The 18,035-nt window shown below is 44.4% G+C and overlaps 1 protein-coding gene across 2 annotated transcripts in view; it reads right to left on the reverse strand.

The window, feature by feature from the left end:
- Positions 1-1,254: 1,254 nt before the first annotated feature.
- The window catches only part of LOC140429527 (guanine nucleotide-binding protein G(q) subunit alpha-like), a 374,644-nt gene continuing 357,863 nt past the window's right edge, over positions 1,255-18,035 (reverse strand). For both annotated transcript variants that reach the window (XM_072516637.1, XM_072516638.1), the window contains exon 7: positions 1,255-4,896. In XM_072516637.1, coding sequence (XP_072372738.1) covers positions 4,706-4,896 — 191 coding nt within the window. In that variant the 3' untranslated portion in view covers positions 1,255-4,705. The remainder of the gene's footprint in view (positions 4,897-18,035) is intronic.

Here is an 18,035-nt window from a genome sequence, read left to right on the forward strand (position 1 = left end):
TTGAGGGGGGTGGAGAAATCATTAGCAGACTCCCTGTATAAATAAAGCTGGTCAGTTTGGAACCAGCAGGAAGGAGTAAGCAGCAAGCGAAGTTGCTGCTGCTGTTGTATATATATGTTATTGTAAATAAATGTTATTTCTTTGTATCCTTGAAACTCGTGCTGGATGCTTCGGAGGCCCTCACAAAACTCACCCTGGCTTTTCCCAGAACCAGTTAAGCTAAGATATAAGAGCAAAGCATTTTGGATGCTGGAAATCTGAAATATATGCTTGAGGAACAGCACTCCATCTTTAGACTAGACAGTTTACAGCCGTCTGGATTAAACACTGAATTCACTAATTTCAGATCATAACCTGTGCTTTATTTTAAGGCAGCTGTTGGTGGTGATCCTGCTTTACCATTTAAATCTCCTTCAGACAAATATTTTTCATTTGTGCCATTACCATCTCTTTTTGCTTTCAAGAGCATTCTTTTGTAATTTAGTTTCTCCTGCCTCTCACTCTATCACAGATGTTTCCATCTATTCTTCCACTGCCCCTTCACGTGAAGCATGAATTCGCTTTCTCTTTCCACAGATGCTGCCAAACTAGTTTGAGCATTTTCAGTTTTTACTTCAATCTAAAATATACATACTCCGGTGGTGTGAGCAAGCTGTTTCGCTGGAGCATTCCTATAACATGAGCAAATGACCAGGCAAGAGCATTCATTTAATAAGATAATTCAACCAAATTTGATAATCGTAGAATGGTTACAAAGCAGAGGAGGCCGCCATTTGGCCTGTCTGTGCAAGAGCAACTCAGCTAGTCCCAACCCCCCCCCCCCCCCACACCTTTTCACCATAGTCTTGAAAATTCTCTCTTCAGATAATAATCTAATTCCCTATTGAAAACCACGATTGAGTCTGCCTCCACTGCACCCTCGCGTACCTATCGGAGTTCATAATCGGCACTGCATTTTTCTTTGGTTTGCTCATTATTATTGTGACCTCATTTATATTGTTTTGCACAGCAAGACCATCAATAAAACTTATCTGTACAGTAAATAACTGAGGTCAAAGAGGTTGCATGCCAACATTAAACACCTTACAAATGATGGATACAGACTTGTTTACATTGAATATAAAATAACGATTGCTAAAACGAGAGACATGTTGCTGAAGCTTTTTGTCTTGCACTTATCAGGACACGGCCCAATTTTAATAGCAATAATTCCTTAAGTACCAATATTAGAATGAACATGTGGAGCACTAAAAATTCAAAGTATCCATTTTATTGAACATACAATCCATGACAAGGGACAAGTCTGTTTTGTGCTACTACATTGATACTGTTCAACTGTCTCCCATGAGAGTCTAATGGACAATTATTAATTTCACGTGCTGAAAAAATACTGGATAATAACATGAATTTTTTTAAGTGAAGACAAAAATCAATGGAATAAAATTTTATTCCAGGTACAGTATCATGAAAAGCAGTTTCGAAGAAAAATACAACCAGGAGACATCAAATGAAACCAGTACAAAATTATGGCCAAAAAATACTATATTTGTAACCAGCAAGATCATTTGGGGCATTAATATACAATGTTAGTTTTTTCCAAAAACTATTTCCCTTCCCCAAACAATGACAATACATGCATTTAACAATTTAAAAACAGCAAATATGATTTTTTTTAAATATTGCATGTTAAAATTATCTAACAGGAATTAAATATACAAGTTCTACCAGAGCATTTAAAAGAATCTGGCACTACAAGAAATTGCCCATGGTGCACACTGTTTTCACTATACTGTGATTTAGATCGCTTCAATTCTACATTATGAACAGAATTCATCTGGCAGCCACAATACCATCAACAATTTTCAATTAAATTATTGAACTTCTTAAGAGTTTTCATTATCTCCTCTGGAAATGGCAACATGCTTAAATTCTAGAAAGACCAATTGACAGAGCTATTAAAAATAAATAAATGAAGACAGGTCTTTGGCAGGCCAAATTAACATACTATGTATGTACACTCTGGTCAATGAGAAAAATGTAGATGTTACAATAGTAGACCAAGCTGCTGATCACCCTTTTACCTTTACATACAGCATGCCTAACTTCATTTATTTGTTTGCAGTCGGTGACATAAACTGGTAAATGGTAAGTAGCTGCTTGATTTGGATTGACTTCACATCAACAGTATAAATAATGTCTTTCTCCTTTCATAGGAATTAATAACACTGCATTGGTCCCTCTGGTGCATTACCAACAGCTTAAAAGCTGACATCTAACTTTCTCTTCTGACAGTCAACACAACACAGATGTTTCAGCAAGTCAAGGGACCATCTTTGTCTCAAGCTTCAATTTTGAGGCACAAAGTCTTGAATCCACCATCATAAGGCAAAATACACAAATTTCAGATGTATTTACTGATAATACGTACATTCTGTATATTCTGATTAATCCCATCAAACACTACCGTTGCAAGAATTTGGCATATGGCATTCCCCAGAATACAATCTTTGTTTTGAAAACTCATCTTAATTTCAGAAGGATTGCTCCATGACGAGTTGCTTTCTTTCACACAAGATAGTGTGAAAAAATACTGAAGCCAATTTCCTGTCTGTTTCATGGGCTGAGTTGTTTGATTAAACTTTGTATTTGTACTTTCTGGGAGAGAAAGGAGGGACTTAGATTTTATCAAAAAGAATTATTTGATCAGTGTGGTGATGTATATTAATCAAACTACCACGCTGTGATAATTACCTTGAATTTCAAAATGACAATTTTTTAGATCCCTAGCCGAGAAATAAACTGCCAAAAATTTACATTCGCTTTTCGTAAAAAAGTAAATAACATTATTCAAAATGCGAATTAGCTATAAGACTTACAATACAATTACATAGATACATATCAATACAGCACATTCAATCTGCTAAAATTCTCACAAAGCCAATATGGATGTGCGCGCGCGTGTGTGCACATATATATAATATATATACGCATTCACACATAATGATTACAGCATTAATAATTACACTATGCCTACAGCCAGGTTTTACAAATTATAGTTTGTTTATGACAGCACAAATGCATGTTCGGTGGAGGTGCAGGAATTAAGGGAGACAATCACTGACCATTAACTTTGGTACTCCATAGAAACAAAAAGCTACTCTTTTGAAGCAGAAAATCATGCACAAAGACATCCCACCTTTGACATGGACAGTGCAGATAATTTAAAATTAGCTAACTGACCTATCTATAATCTCTGTGTTATCAGCTCAAAGAGCAAAAAAAACCCTGAAAACGGTGGTATCCATTTACATTTCTGCTCTTTAAACAGTCACCAAAGCCCAGGACTCAGATTTTGAAAGCATGTCACTTTAGAATGAAAGTAATGATACAGGTTCATTTTCCATGACGTTATGGCAAACAAAACCATTCTGGTTTAAAATTAAGGATCTGGCAGGATTTTATCAAAACATGATTACAGTATCTTTTAACATATGTGTAAAAAAGTTAAGATACAAAATTGGTCATGGACACTGATCAGCCTGTTAAAGAATAATACATAGCTAATGGCAAATATTACACAATGTGGAAGAGCACCAGTTTTTTCCCCCTCACTTGTTTTGGCATGTGTCCGACAAAACTGCTTTTAGAAGAATCTAGGAGCCGATACTGCAATGTTATTTGCTTCCATTTATCTTCTGCTCAAGTGCAGTTACTGCGATATGAGCCACATGATTTTCGGCATGAGTAAAGCCATTTTTATATATTAAAAATTCAAAAATAGTGAAACAAATGCCATGAGTGGCAATATTAAAACTTTCCTCACTAAAAGCCCAAAAAGTAACATTTAAAAATTACACTGGTGCAAAGTAAGTATGTCAATGATGTCTCCAGCTACAGTTCTAAGAAAAAAGACCCAAGCAGAGATTTCAAAATCAGCAAATGTAGTGTACATAACATTTTGTTTGGCATATTTCAGGAAAACAATTCTAGTTATAGCAATAGAGTGGCACATAATAAATAGAAATTGAATCCCATATACTGTTTTACAAGTACACAACATTCTCAATATTGTATGTACTCTTACCTAAATCTATCCATGTTTTTGGGAATCCAAGAATGGCAAAATTTACAGATGAGCAATCAGCTATTGCTTTCAAAGCTTCCGTCTTTATAGCTTAAGATGAAGACAGATTGTTTAGCATGAAACTTGATGTTTAAATTATATATATTAATAATTTAAAAATCACAGTAACAATACTTTTTATCTATCAGAAAAAAATACTATAATTATACCAGTGGCAGCTTGGTTCCTGACAAAAACATTGCCATTTTTTCTGTGTACCATAGAGCATCAAGAGGAACAGATCACAAAAAAGGGTCATTGTACCTCAAATATTCCTTTGGGGAGAAGAAAAGAAAGGGGTGTGCTTAGAGAAGCAAAAGAAAACCTGACCCTCCAAGTGCTGAAATTGGAATTTACAGTGAAAATTGTGCATGAAGTCACAAAGTTTTGCCTAAAAAGTGGACTAGTGCTGCAAAGGTGTGTCAGCATCTTTTGCCCCATTTTTGTTAAATAAAATCATAATATTTACTAAAACTCTGTGGAAGCGCACAGAGTCCAGAATGGCAATAAATTAGCATAATGCAAATTATTTTCACAGATAATACAGTTGCTCTTATTTTTTCCACCAAGTCAGCTAATAAACTAGACCAGGTTATATTCCTTCAGGTTTAATTGTAGGATAGTGTCCTTGACGGCAGCAAAGACAAACCGTATATTCTCTGTATCTGTGGCACATGTGAAGTGAGAGTAGATAATTTTGTCACTATCTGGATTCAGGTCCACAAACATCTTCAAAATAAACTCTCTTGCTGCTTGTGCATCTCGCTGTGGTCCTGTTAATGAGATAATTTGACAGAGCACAGTTAATTAATGACATGACCCTCAGTCTTAATGTGTCCATATAGAGGTGTTACAATAGCTGCATATTCAGTACAACTATAGCCAATTCAAAGCTAAGCATATGGTTTATTTTGTCAAACTGACGAAAGTAAGTAAACAAAGTGTTTCTACACATGATAAGTAAATTATTAAATAATTTACAAAGTCACCCTTAAAATAGTCTTCCAGATAGTTCAATTCATAATGCAACTTGTTTTCAGTGACAATGCATGCTGATGAGAATACATAATCTAGCATGTCAACTCATTGCAATACCAAGGGAGGTGCTGCACTGTAAGGGCTGCCATCCTTTGAATGAAATATGAAATCAAAATCCTATTTACCAGTTTCTATGGGCCAGGTGGATATTATGGATCCAATGCCCCTGTACACAAAAACTGAACGTTCTTCAAATATTCTGGTCGACATTTCCCTCCACCTCAACCAACTTCACTAAAACTAAAGATTAATGGATCATTCATACGACAACAAAGGAAAATGGAGTCCTTATTTTATGTCTAGGAGACATGGAACAAAAAAAAGTTGATAGTGGTGGAATCGTACAGCACTTTAGTTGACCCACATCGCTTCTCGGCCTTTTGGCGAAGATGAGCTTGAGGTCAGGTGTAATGCCTGGATCTGGTCTTCTCTCTTGTGGGGACCTTGAACTGAATTCAATTTGAGTGGTTTTTGGAGCAAGCAAGGAGCTGGATTAGGGGTTTGCCCCTGTCCACACATTCAGCTCTGACTTTGTAACTCTGAGAAAGTAATTTAAGAAAAGTTTAGTTGACCCACAATTGGGCATATGAAATGAAATGAAAAAATGAAAATCGCTTATTGTCACAAGTCGGCTTCAAATGAAGTTACTGTGAAAAGCCCCGAGTCGCCACATTCCGGCGCCTGTTCGGGGAGGGTACGGGAATTGAACCGTGCTGCTGGCCTTCCTTGGTCTGCTTTAAAAGCCAGCGATTTAGCCCAGTGTGCTAAACCAGAACCTGCATATTGTGTGCAGTTCTGGGCATGACATTATAGGCAGGATATAAAAAAACAGAAACAGCAATAAAGAAGCACAAGATGTCACCAAGTATGAAGAGTTAGAATTGTGAAGGGAGAGTTGAACCTTTCTTCATTAGAACTGAAAAGGTAACCGATTGCTATTTTCATGATCTGAAGGGTTGTGATGAATTGTTTCCTCTTTTCCGCTGGTTGATGATTACAATGGGGGGGGGGGGGGGGGGAGAATTTAGGATTGTCACAAAAAAAATTAAAAGGGGAGGTTGGAACTCTTTCAAATTATTGTCGAAGCAGTATCCATGGATTTTAATTTGAGGAGAATTAGAAAGTTTCTTTAAAATAAGAAATATTAAAGGGTATAGATAGGGTGAACAATTGGAGGTTTTTCCCCAGGGTGGAATTTAAAATTACCAGGGGGCACAAGTTCAAGGTGAGGGGGGACTGGTTCAGTGGAGATGTGCGGGTGAAGTTTTTTTAAACAGAGGGTGGTGGTGGTCTGGAAAGCACTGCCAAGTGAGGTGGTTGAGGCAGATACGTTAGCGAACTTTAAGACTTATCTGGAAAGGCACATGAACAGATGGGGTATAAAAGAATACAAGCGGTTGGTCTAGATGGGACTCGTGATCGGTGCAGGCTTGGAGGGCCGAAGGGCCTATTCCTGTGCTGTATTGTTCTTTGATATTTGAAGTGAGTAAGCAAGTGGGATCAAATTATGTGACTCGTGGAGAAAAACATTAGTGCAGACTTGAAGAAGTGCGTTGTTCTATGCAGTGCTGTTCGGGTCCGTCATTCCATTATCTTGTCGTTTTTTTAAATCCTTACTTTTGCAAATAGTGAAATATTGTATGATGAATGCTTTCAAACATTTAAAGAAATGTGATGACAGTCTATAAATCCATAATACAAGGAAACAAATTAACCATTTGATTTTTCCAGCCACTTCAGCTTATCCTGGGCTCTCTGTAAAATCCCACCTGACAGGAATCAATTGCTGTCGGTTGCCGGGCAGAATACTGACCTTGACCAATCCATTGGCCATCAGCCACCCAGTCAAAACAAACCTCTTCAATCTCTTGGGTGCCATAAATTCTGGGTTCTTCTGCCCAAAATACAAAACTTTATAACAGTGCACTACTATTTTGACACTTTGAGATCCTTATTTCCTCTGCTAGACGTAAAAGTATTTCTCCATTAACGATCCATGGATCAAAAACGATAAAGACAAAATAACAGAAATAGGACTAAGGGAATCAACAGGAAGGGTCCACACAAGCGATACAATGTGATGTGCAAGCAGCTTCCAGTAAACCATCATAAGGAACCAAATATTAACCACCAAACACCAAAGAGGCCTCAATGTAGAAAAAGATAATCAGTTTGAAGAGATGGATAGCTAGGCCAAAAGCTCACTTAGCACATGGTGGCATTGCAAATTAGTTTATAAGAGTAAATGGACCAGGATCTACATCCAAATCAAATAGCAAGACATTGAGCACTGTTAATATTACAATGGTATTGCTGGAAAAAGCATACTAAAAGGCATTTTGGGGACTGAGGAGGCTTGCTCGCGTTGGAAAATTTCCTGACTTGCCAGGCCCGTCTTTCTTTTTTTATATAAATGTTTTTTAATTGGATTTTTGAACAAAGTATATTTGCCGTTATGTACACAGGATATGATATAGAAGGGCACACACACACAAATCACGAAGGGAGAGGAGAAAAGAAAAAAAAAAAACAGAAACAAGAGAGAAGTACAAAATCAAATAATGTAACTGGTGGGGTATAATGCACCCGCCCAGCCGCAGCAACTCTATACACTTGGCAAAATTATTTACACATAAGTAGGCATGTGTGCGTGTGAGGAGGGGGGGGGGGGGGGGGGGGATAGATATACAATTGGGTGCCGGAGAGACAATTCCGGAGGGCAATCCTCGAATGGGTCTGCTGCCGGTGTTGCCCCTTGCTTCTCCCGGGCGGATTTCGTTGCCGTTGTCCTCTCGTGCTCACTACCGCTTCAGCCGGCTCTCCCGTCTTCTGCCTGTATTCTCCTTTTTCTCTGTACCTGTGGATGCCAAGTTTGTTAACGATTCCCTGCCTCCACCGCCCCCCCCCCCCCCCCCCAACCTCCCTGGCTCTCCTCTCTTGTTCCCTGTCTCCTCCCCCCCCCCCCCCCCCCCCCTGTGGTTTGCCTTTCCTTCCTCTTAGATTTAGCTGTCCCGTCCCCCCTCTATCTCTCCCTCTCATGCTTTGGCTGCTTTCCCCTTGTTCTTGGCTACCTAGCTATTCTTCTGCTTGTTTGTTGGCCACAAACAGGTCCCGGAACAATTGGGTGAATGGCTCCCACGTTCTGTGGAAGCCATCGTCTGACCCTCGGATGGCGAATTTGATTTTCTCCATTTGGAGAGATTCCGAGAGGTCGGACAGCCAGTCTGCAGCTTTGGGTGGAGCTGCTGCCCGCCAGCCGAACAGGATTCCACGGCGGGCGATCAGGGAGGCAAAGGCAAGGGCGTCTGCCCTCCTCCCAGGAATAGATCCGGCTGGCCTGAAATCCCAAAGACCGCCATTTTCAGGCATGGCTCCACCCTCACCCCCACTACTTTGGACATTGCATCGAAGAAGGCAGTCCAGTACTCCACAAGTTTGGGGCAAGACCAGAACATGTGGGCGTGGTTGGCTGGGCCTCCTTGGCACCGTTCACATATATCCTCCACCTCCGTGAAGAACCTACTCATAAGAGTTCTTGTTAAGTGGGTTCTTGGTACCACTTGCGCACGTGGAGGTGGAGTTGACCCTATGCAGTGCTTCACTCCAGAGTCCACACCCTATTTCGATCCCCAGGTCCTCCTCCCATTTAATTCTTGTGGCGTCCAGTACGGAGTCAGCCCCTTCTACCAGTCGGTCATACATGTTGCTACAGTTTCCTTTCCCTAGTATGCTTGCGTCCAGTAACTCTTCCAGTAATGAGCTCCGTCTGTCTAAAAAATTACTCTGATACGTGAATTTTATTTCTGGAGTGTAGCCACCTGGGTTGGCCACTTCCCGACTGAAAATGGAGAACCGCAAAGACTACAGGGAAATTCAGCCAACACAGGCAAAAACAAGCAAGTGCAGAAATTCTGTGTATTGGAACTTGCAAAAACCAGACAGCACTGAAACCAGCAGCCACCTGCATTGTAATGAGCGATTCCCAGGCACAATTGATACACTTCAGGTGAATAAGGCCAAGCCAGACTCCTCGGCGCCAGCAGGAGCCAAGACAAAGGAAGGTCAATGAACATTTAGGGACCACCCAGCGATCAGGGAACAACTCCAGTATTGGAGAAATCGATCCAAGTGATCGGAACGCAGTCCAATCATTTGGAACCAGGTACGGGGTCCGCCCTGAAGGGCGGGAAGCCCCTGGGGACTATAAAGTAAAGCCCCCAAGTTCAAATCGGTCTTCTTGGCAGGGTCACTCAGCAACGAATCAACCCTTGAGAGTGAACTGCCCAAGCTGCCGCATCAACCAAGTAAGTCTCCAGTCAACGCACACTACGAGATAGGTGCTCCTAGCTACCAGTCCATACCAGCTTTTGAATCCTGCAGACTCAGGTCGAACGAAAGGCCATTTGTTCCCCTGACCTGGTGGGCCAATTCCGAAGCTAAGTATAGGCCTTTTAGTGATAGAGAATAGTCTAGAAAGTGGAGTGTATGCATGAGTAGTGATTTACTGTGTATAATAAATGTGTTTTGATTTGAATCTTACTAATTGGTGTGTTGAGTTATTGATCAGTACTTGAACTTGAACCTCATGGCGGTATTATAAAGATACCTGGTGACTCTAGAGCAAAGGTTATAAAACAGAGCAAATTGAACCAACCAAAAGTTAGCAACATATGGAGGCAGATGCGAGATGGAGTCAGATCCACTGGCCTTGGAAACAGAGCTTTGGCAACCACGGGGGCGAGTGAGAGCAGAGGTGAGTTGGTTAGAAGGTCTGCTTCAGTTCTCTGGGACAAAAGTATTTGGCATCTAGCCCTCACCTCTGACACCCTCTCACCTATCCCAAGCCACCTCATACCCTCCATGCCTGCTCAATGGCAACTCATAACCATCCACCCCTCATATCCCCATGCCAACTCATGCCCTCACCCATCCTCATGCCTTGCATGCCAACTCTATCATGACTCACATAGTATCCATCAATGTGCAGACCGTAGTAGCCATGTGGAGATAAATAACACATTTCTAACTATCTAATATGCCTCTCTCTCTTCTGAAAAAACATCCATTCATAAAACCTATTCAAAGCTTTTAAATCTCAAGTTGTTAATCTCTTATAAAAAGAAGCACCTGTGCCACAACCACATCAAAGAAAGCTACTCACATAACAGTATCTGTAAGCTATCCAACTGTGAACTCCGAATCTCGGATAATTGTACATTTTGAATCTCAGCCAAGCATTCATAATTACATAATGATTGCCCTGAGGCAAATGCCAACTGAAACTGCATGACTAAATGCTATTTTTTTTAACCAATGCCTGTCAATGTAATCCAGCAGGAAGTTTCAGAAACTCAGTGATAACTGCAGCCTGTATTTTAAAAAAAAAGTTTAAACAGCAGGCAATTAAAAAAAAAATTCAGATCATGACATGTTATACCTATCCATGCTCCAAGAGCTTTGTGTCTACTCCATCAATTTGTGACTCCGTACTGTGGGTTAAGGCTCTTGCAACAGCCAAAATATGGTCCATTTTACCTCTCAGCTAATTTTGAATGGATGACTTGATTCGTTATTTGTGCCAATGTGAATCATGCCCGGCCCCCTTTCTCCTACCAGTATGAATGGTTTCTGCCACAAATGGGGACAGCATTTCCAAATATAGATCTTCCGTGCCATTTTTAAAGACCGTGGAGTCTTCCCAGCTCCATGGAAATCCAGTATAAGCTCAGCACAAACCCTTACCTCACTCATATTTACAATACACCAACTGGTATACTGTACAGTTTAACATATCATGACGATTTGCCAGCTAATTGATTCCTTACTACAGCAACACTACATAACCTGGTGAATGATAGAAAATAGAACTATGGACTGGATTTTCAATCCAGGGTCAGGAAGTGTGGATCATTTCATGGGTTCTGACTCCATGTCATGATAAAAAGGGCCTAAATGAGACCAACACCACTAGTGGCACCAGGAATGACCTGGAGATGGCACCCAGTAATTGAGGCGCTTCGGAAAAGCAAGAAGCAGCCATGACTGGGCTTGCTGTTCAGTGATGAAATTGAGCAGCAGGGTGCTCAGAGGGCCCGACGGGGACTTCTGATAGTCTCTTCAATACTTCCTCCTCAACACTGACTCTGGACCCTATGAAGTCTCATGGCACCAGGTCAAACATGGGCAAGGAAACCTCTTGCTGATTACATGTACGGTCCCCTCTCAGCTAATGAATCAGTACTCCGTTATGTTGAATCAGTACTTTGCCATGTTGAACACCATTTGGAGGAAGCATTGAGGGTGGCAAGGGCTCAAAATGTACTCTGGGTCGTGATGCCTTGTCAACTTCAGTAATGGCAGTCAATTTTGAACTCTTCTAGGAACAGAGTTTCCTCGTCTGTCTCCACTTCAATTTGAAGAGATCTTTGTCTCCACTAGGACTGTGTGGTGGTCACTTCTACTGATACAGTCATGGACAGATGCATCTGTGGCAGGCAGGTTGGTGAGGATGAGGTCAGTATGTTTTTCCCTCTTGTTAGTTCTATCACCAACTACAGCAGTCCCAGTCTAGCAGCTATGTTCTTTAGGGCCCAGCCAGTACAATTTGTGGTGGTAATACTGTGCAACTCTTGGTAATGGACATTGAAGTCCCCCACCCAGAGTATATTCTGCACACTTGCCACCCTCAGTCCTCCAAGTGGTCTTCAACATGGAGGAGTATTAATTTATCAGCTATGGGAGATGGTACATGGTAATCAGCAGGAGGTTTTCTTGCACAAGTTTTACCTGGTGCCATGAGACTTCAAGGGATCCAGAATCAAGCCTGAGGAATCCCAGGGCAACCCCTTCCGAACTATATATCACTGTGCCGCCACCACTGTTGGGTCTGTCCTATTGGTGGGAAGGACATACACAGGAATGGCGATGGTGAAACTTCCAGTGACATGAATGTGCCGAGTGGACGCACATCAGGTGGCTCTCCTCCAGACCAGAACCAAATAGTCACTTCTAGGCTAATTTTGTCGAAAAATCTGAAGACAACTTAACCTCAATGGTGAGAAGAAAAGATCAGTACCCAAATGCCAGCAAACGGGAACTCGAGGGGTTGAAGGGACAGCAGTAGTGGCGGAAAGGGCCACGAGCAGCAGGCGGACGAGCCGGCGGACCGATGAGGTGAGGGAGCTCCGGCCACCCAAGAGAGAGAGAGACTATCGACCCGAGCATCAGCCTCTTACCCCACCACCAGAGACGGATGGAAGACACTCCTTATGAAGGAACTGATCGCAATGAAAGAGGCAATCAGGATTGAAATCCATGTGCCGGTCAAGGTGGCGGTGACAGAGGCGATAGTCACCATACAAAAAACGATTCCGTGTTGGGGAGGAAGGTGGTAGCACAGGAAAGGACAATCCATGACCTAATAAAAGCCTCAACAGACCAGAGCGACACGATCGTCGCCCTGGAGGCAAAAGTTAAAAGGTTGGAGGCGGCCCAAAGGAACCTAAAAGGGAAAATTGAGGACCAAGAAAACAGGTCCCGACACCAGACCATCCAGATTGTGGGCCTGCTAGAAGGTATTGAGAGCAGAGACCGGACGGGTTACATTGCCTAAATGCTGGGCAACCTAGTCAGGAGAGACCGCTTCCCCAACCCCCCAGAACTCGACAGATCCCACAGATAGTTCAGGCTGAAACCCAAGGAGGGGGAATAACCAAGGGCGGTCATCGCAAAGCTACACCGATACCAGGATCGTGAGAGGATCCTGAGGTGGACAAGACAGTCTAAGTACCTGGAAAGGACACATAATCCGAATATATCAAGACATTGGGGCAGACCTGGCAAAATGCAAGCAAAATCGGCCCTGTACAAGAACAGGGTGCGATTCGGAATGCTGTTCCCAGCCAGGCTCTGGGTCACGTACCAGAACGAGGAGCATAACTTTAACACCCTGGAGGAGGCAAATAAATTCATACGGACCAACGGCCTGGGCAAGGTGCAGGCAAGGCAGCAATGAAGGCGGATCAGAGAAGGATTGCTAAAGAAATAGAGACTTATAGGACATTTGATATGTTTGCACGGAACTGTGCTGCCTTACTCTGATCAAAAATACCAGGTCACAGGGAAGGGAAATGTAGGTGAGGATGAGACACAGGCAGAGAAAGCAGACAGTCAGCGGGCATAAGTTAGGGACTAGATCAGCCCCGGGAGGAGGGTGTACCACACTAGCAGGGACAGGTAGCACGGGAAGACAGACAGTAAGGGCGATCGCGGCGCACCTCCCAGCAAACAGGGGTTGCCTGGCCAGTGGGGCGCGGGTGTGTGGGAGGAGAGAGAGAGAGAGAGAGTGCCACGGCACAGGGAGGGGGAAACACATGGGGGGGGGGGGAGGGGAGGAAAGGGAGGGGGCGACACAGATTTCATATAAAAGACCATGGCGGAAATCATTGAAATCGACACACACGGACTGATCATGGGAGGGCGACTGAAACTGTGTACAGGACCCACTGACGGACCGATCGAGCCCCAGAACGGGGAAAAGGACAGGCATGGCTAGGGAACTGGGAGCATTCATGGAACAGATGGGGCAGTGGACCCGTGGCAGTTCCTACACCCCGGTGAAAAAGAAATCTTGTTCTTTTCGCCGGTGCACAAGTGTATTATCAGATTTACTTTTTTTGCAGTGGGAAAATCGGTGCTTCCAAAAATAGTAAGGGTGGAATACTCCACAATTGTAATCTCCAACCACGCTCCACATTACATGGGTGTGAGGTTAGAGACGGGCCGTGCTTAGCGCCCCATGTGGAGGTTGGATACGGACCTTTTGGCCGATAAGGTCTTCTGCCAGAAAGCATCACAGACCATAGGCGAGTACATCACTAACAACCAGAATAGGGAAGTTTCATCTTCCACGTTCTGGGAGGCACTGAAGGCTGTGATTAGGAGTGAGATTATAGCCTACAGGGAACGGAGGGCGGCAAGGCAACAACTGATCGACTTCATTCTGGAGATCGACAGAAAGTACTCAGAGGCCCCGACCTTAGAACTTCTGGCAGAAACGAAAAAGCAACAAATGAACTTTAACCTGCTATCCACCAGGAAGGCAGTGCACCAACTGTGCCAAACATGAGGTATGTTATACGAACACGGAGAAAAGGCTAGCTGCGTACTGGCTCTCCAGGTGAGAAAGCAGGCAGCCACGAGGGAGACAGCACAGGTGAAGAATAGCAGAGGCAGACTGGTAGCCAAAACAAAAGAGGTCAACTGAGCATTTGAGACCTTCTACCGAGGACTGTACACCTCCGAATCGCCCGACGGGGATGAAATGGTTCCTCGATGGACTTCATATGCCAGTCATGGGGGACGATAGGCAGGGGGATCTGGAAGCACCAATAGGACTGGGAGAGATCATGGAGAGCATCAGCTCCGTGCAGACCGGGAAGGCGCCGGGATCCGATGGGTTCCCAGTGGACTTCTATAAAAATGCAAACACATGCCACGATATTGTTGATACCCAAAAAAGACCATACTGACTCTCTTCCCAACTTTTACAGATGCACCACAGAAAGCATCCTATCTGGCTGCATCACAGCCTGGTATGGCAACTGGTCGACCCAAGACCTCAAGAAACTTCAGAAAGTCGTGAACACAGCCCAGTCTGTCACACAAACCTGCCTCGCATCCATTGACTCCATCTACACCTCCCGCTGCCTGGGGAAAGCGGGCTGCATAATCGACGACCCCTACCACCCAGTTTACTCACTCTTCCAACTTCTTCCATCGGGCAGGAGATACAAAAGTCTGAGAATACACATGAATAGATTCAAAAACAGCTTCTTCTCCATTGCTACCAGACTCCTAAATGACCCTCGTATGGACTGACCTGATAAATACTACAGTCCTGTATGCTTCACCCGATGCCGGTGTCTATGTATTTACATTGTGTATCTTGTGTTGCCCCTTTACGTATTTTCTTTTTCTTTTCTTTTATTTTCATGTACAAAATGATCTGTTTGAGCTGCTCGCAGAAAAATACTTTTCACTGTTCCTTGGTACAAGTGACAATAAACAAAGCCAATCCAATTCAATCCAAGACAAAGACCTGACGGAATGCGGATCATTTCGCTGCTCAATATAGACGCAAAGACTCGCGAAAGTCCTGGCCAAAAGACTGGAGAACTGCGTACTGGAGTTGGTCACAGAGGACCAGATGGGGTTTGTCAAGGGTAGACAGCTAACTGCGAACATCAGGCGGCTGCTGAATAATGACCCCATCGGGGAGAGAACACCAGAGGTGATCGTCTCCCTGGACGCAGAAAAGGCCTTCGACAGAGTCGAATGGAAATACCTCATTGCGGAACTGGAGCGGTTTGGGCTAGGGACGGGGTTCACCTCATGGGTGAAACTCCTGTACAACGCCCCCAAGGTGAGCGTTCAAACCAACACCACCAGCTCTAGATATTTCCAGCTGCACAGAGGCACAAGGCAGGGTGCCCACTGTCCCTGCTCGCCCTGGCAATCCAACCCCTGATGATCGCTCTGCTAAACGCGAAAGGCTGCAAGGGCATCCAAAGAGGAGACAGAGAGCACAGAGTTTCACTCTATGCAGATAACCTGCTCCACTACATCTCATAGATACATAGAAGATAGGAGCAGGAGGAGGCCTTTTGGCCCTTCGAGCCTGCTCCGCCATTTATCATGATCATGGCTGATCATCCAACTCAATAGCCTAATCCTGCTTTCTCCCCATAACCTTTGATCCCATTCGCCCCAAGTGCTATATCTAGCTGCCTTGGACTGACAGAATGGCCTAAAGGTAACCATGAAGCTCCTGGAAGAGTTCGGAGCCTTCTTGGGATACAAACTCAACCTGGGCAAGAGCGAGGCATTCCCAGTGAACCTGAACGGGGGAGGGAGAGAGCTGGAGGGACTACCATTCAAACAAGCGTAAAGCAAATTCCGCAACCTAGGGATCCAGATAGCCCATGACTGGACGCGGATCCACAAGTGGAAGTGGAATCTGACCAGTCTGGAGGAGGAAGTCAAAAAGGACCCACAGAGATGGGATGCACTCCCGCTTTCCCTGGTGAGGAGGATGCAGACGATCAAGATGAGCGTATTGCCTAAGTTCCTCTTCCTGTTTAGATCCATACCGATCTTCATCCCAAAAGATAGACAAAATGATCATGGCGTTTGTGTGTGGGGGTAAGAACCCAAGGATCCCCAAGTCGACATTGCAGAGGAGGAAAAATATCAGTGGCCTGGCCCAACCAAACCTGCAATACTACCACCGGGCAGCCACAGCTGAGAGGGTGAGGGGATGGATACGAGAACCCAACATTGAACGGGTGAGGCTTCCTGCAAGGGAACGGCCCCCCGAGCCCTCGCCACAGCATCGCTCCCATCCCCCGGCAAAATACACGTCCTGCACAGTGGTGGTAGCCACACTAAATAGATGGAACCAAATGAGCCAGCATTTCGGTCTAACCGAGATGTCCTCAATGGTGCCCATCTGCGGCAACCACAAATTCCCGCCAGCTATGCTCGACACCACCTTTAGAAAATGGAGACAGGATGGGGGGACGCTAGCAGTCAGAGACTTTGATTTTTACATATGGAACAGACTCGTGACCTTGGACGACCTAGAGCTACCGACAGGACAGGAACTCTGGCACCTTCAAATTAAACACTTTCTCCACAAGGAGATGGCAAGGTACCCGAGGGCCCCTCGAGACAGACTACTGGTAGAGCTAATAAACACGGACAGTAAAGAGGGGGGGGGGGGGGTGAAAACTGTGGGGACATCTACGGATGGTTGCTGGAAAGGGCAAGAACACCACAGGAAGGAGCCAGGCGGAATTGGAAGGACAAACCTGGAACGGAAGTGGGTTGGGGACTCTGGAGCGAAGCACTGAACAGGGCCAACTCCACCTTCTCCTGTGCTAGGTTATGCATCATGCAGTTTAAAGTGGGGCACAGAGCCCACCTAACCAGAACCCAAATGAACAGGTCCTTCCCGGAGGTGGAGGATAAATGTGAACGGTGCCAGGGAGATCCGGCCAACGACGTCCACGTGTTCTGGACCTGCCCAGACTTGTAGGGTTCTGGGCAGCCTTCTTCGAGGCGATGTCCAAGGTTGTGGGGGTAAGGGTGGAGCCGTGCCCGAAAGAGGCAGTGTTCGGGTAAGAAGTACATATGGGAAAGGAGGCCGACGCCCTGGCTTTTGCGTCCATAATCGCCAACGGAGAATCCTGCTTGGCTGGCGATCAGCGGCACCACCCACAGCTGCAGACTGGTTGGCAGACCTATTGGAACTTCGTCACCTGGAGAAGATCAAATACATCACCCGAGTGTCGGACAAGGGGTTCCACAAAGCGTGGAGCTATTCATCAGTCTGTTCCAAGACATGTTCGAAGCGAACAGTGACTTGGAGGGGGGGGGGGGGGGGGGGGGGGGGGAGATAGAAGAAAACAAACAAGAACACACAAAATAGAGAGGAGCAGAGGGGGAAGGGGAACGGAGATGAGGAGGGAACCCAAGGGAGTCACAGAGCGAAACAAGGAGAAAAAAAGGAGAAAGGGGGCAGAACACCGCAAGGACAACAACTTTAAACTGCAGAAGAGAGGAGCGAAGCACAGTGTGTGACACTCAGTGTGGAAGTTGGTACTAGGGAAAAACAGACTATCAATGGGGGAAGGAAGGGGTGGGGAGGAAGATGGAGGGAATATATGTAAAAACAAAAACATCACTACATGTAAATACCAGATGCACTAAGTTGTTACTGTTAAAATCGAAAAATGGGAATAAAAATTTAAATAAAAGGAATGGTGATGTCTGGGATATTATCTGTAGGTTTGATTCATTGAGTACATCAGAA

The sequence above is a fragment of the Scyliorhinus torazame genome, chromosome 9, assembly GCF_047496885.1.
Source record: "Scyliorhinus torazame isolate Kashiwa2021f chromosome 9, sScyTor2.1, whole genome shotgun sequence".
In the NCBI taxonomy this organism is placed as follows: Eukaryota; Metazoa; Chordata; class Chondrichthyes; order Carcharhiniformes; family Scyliorhinidae; genus Scyliorhinus; species Scyliorhinus torazame.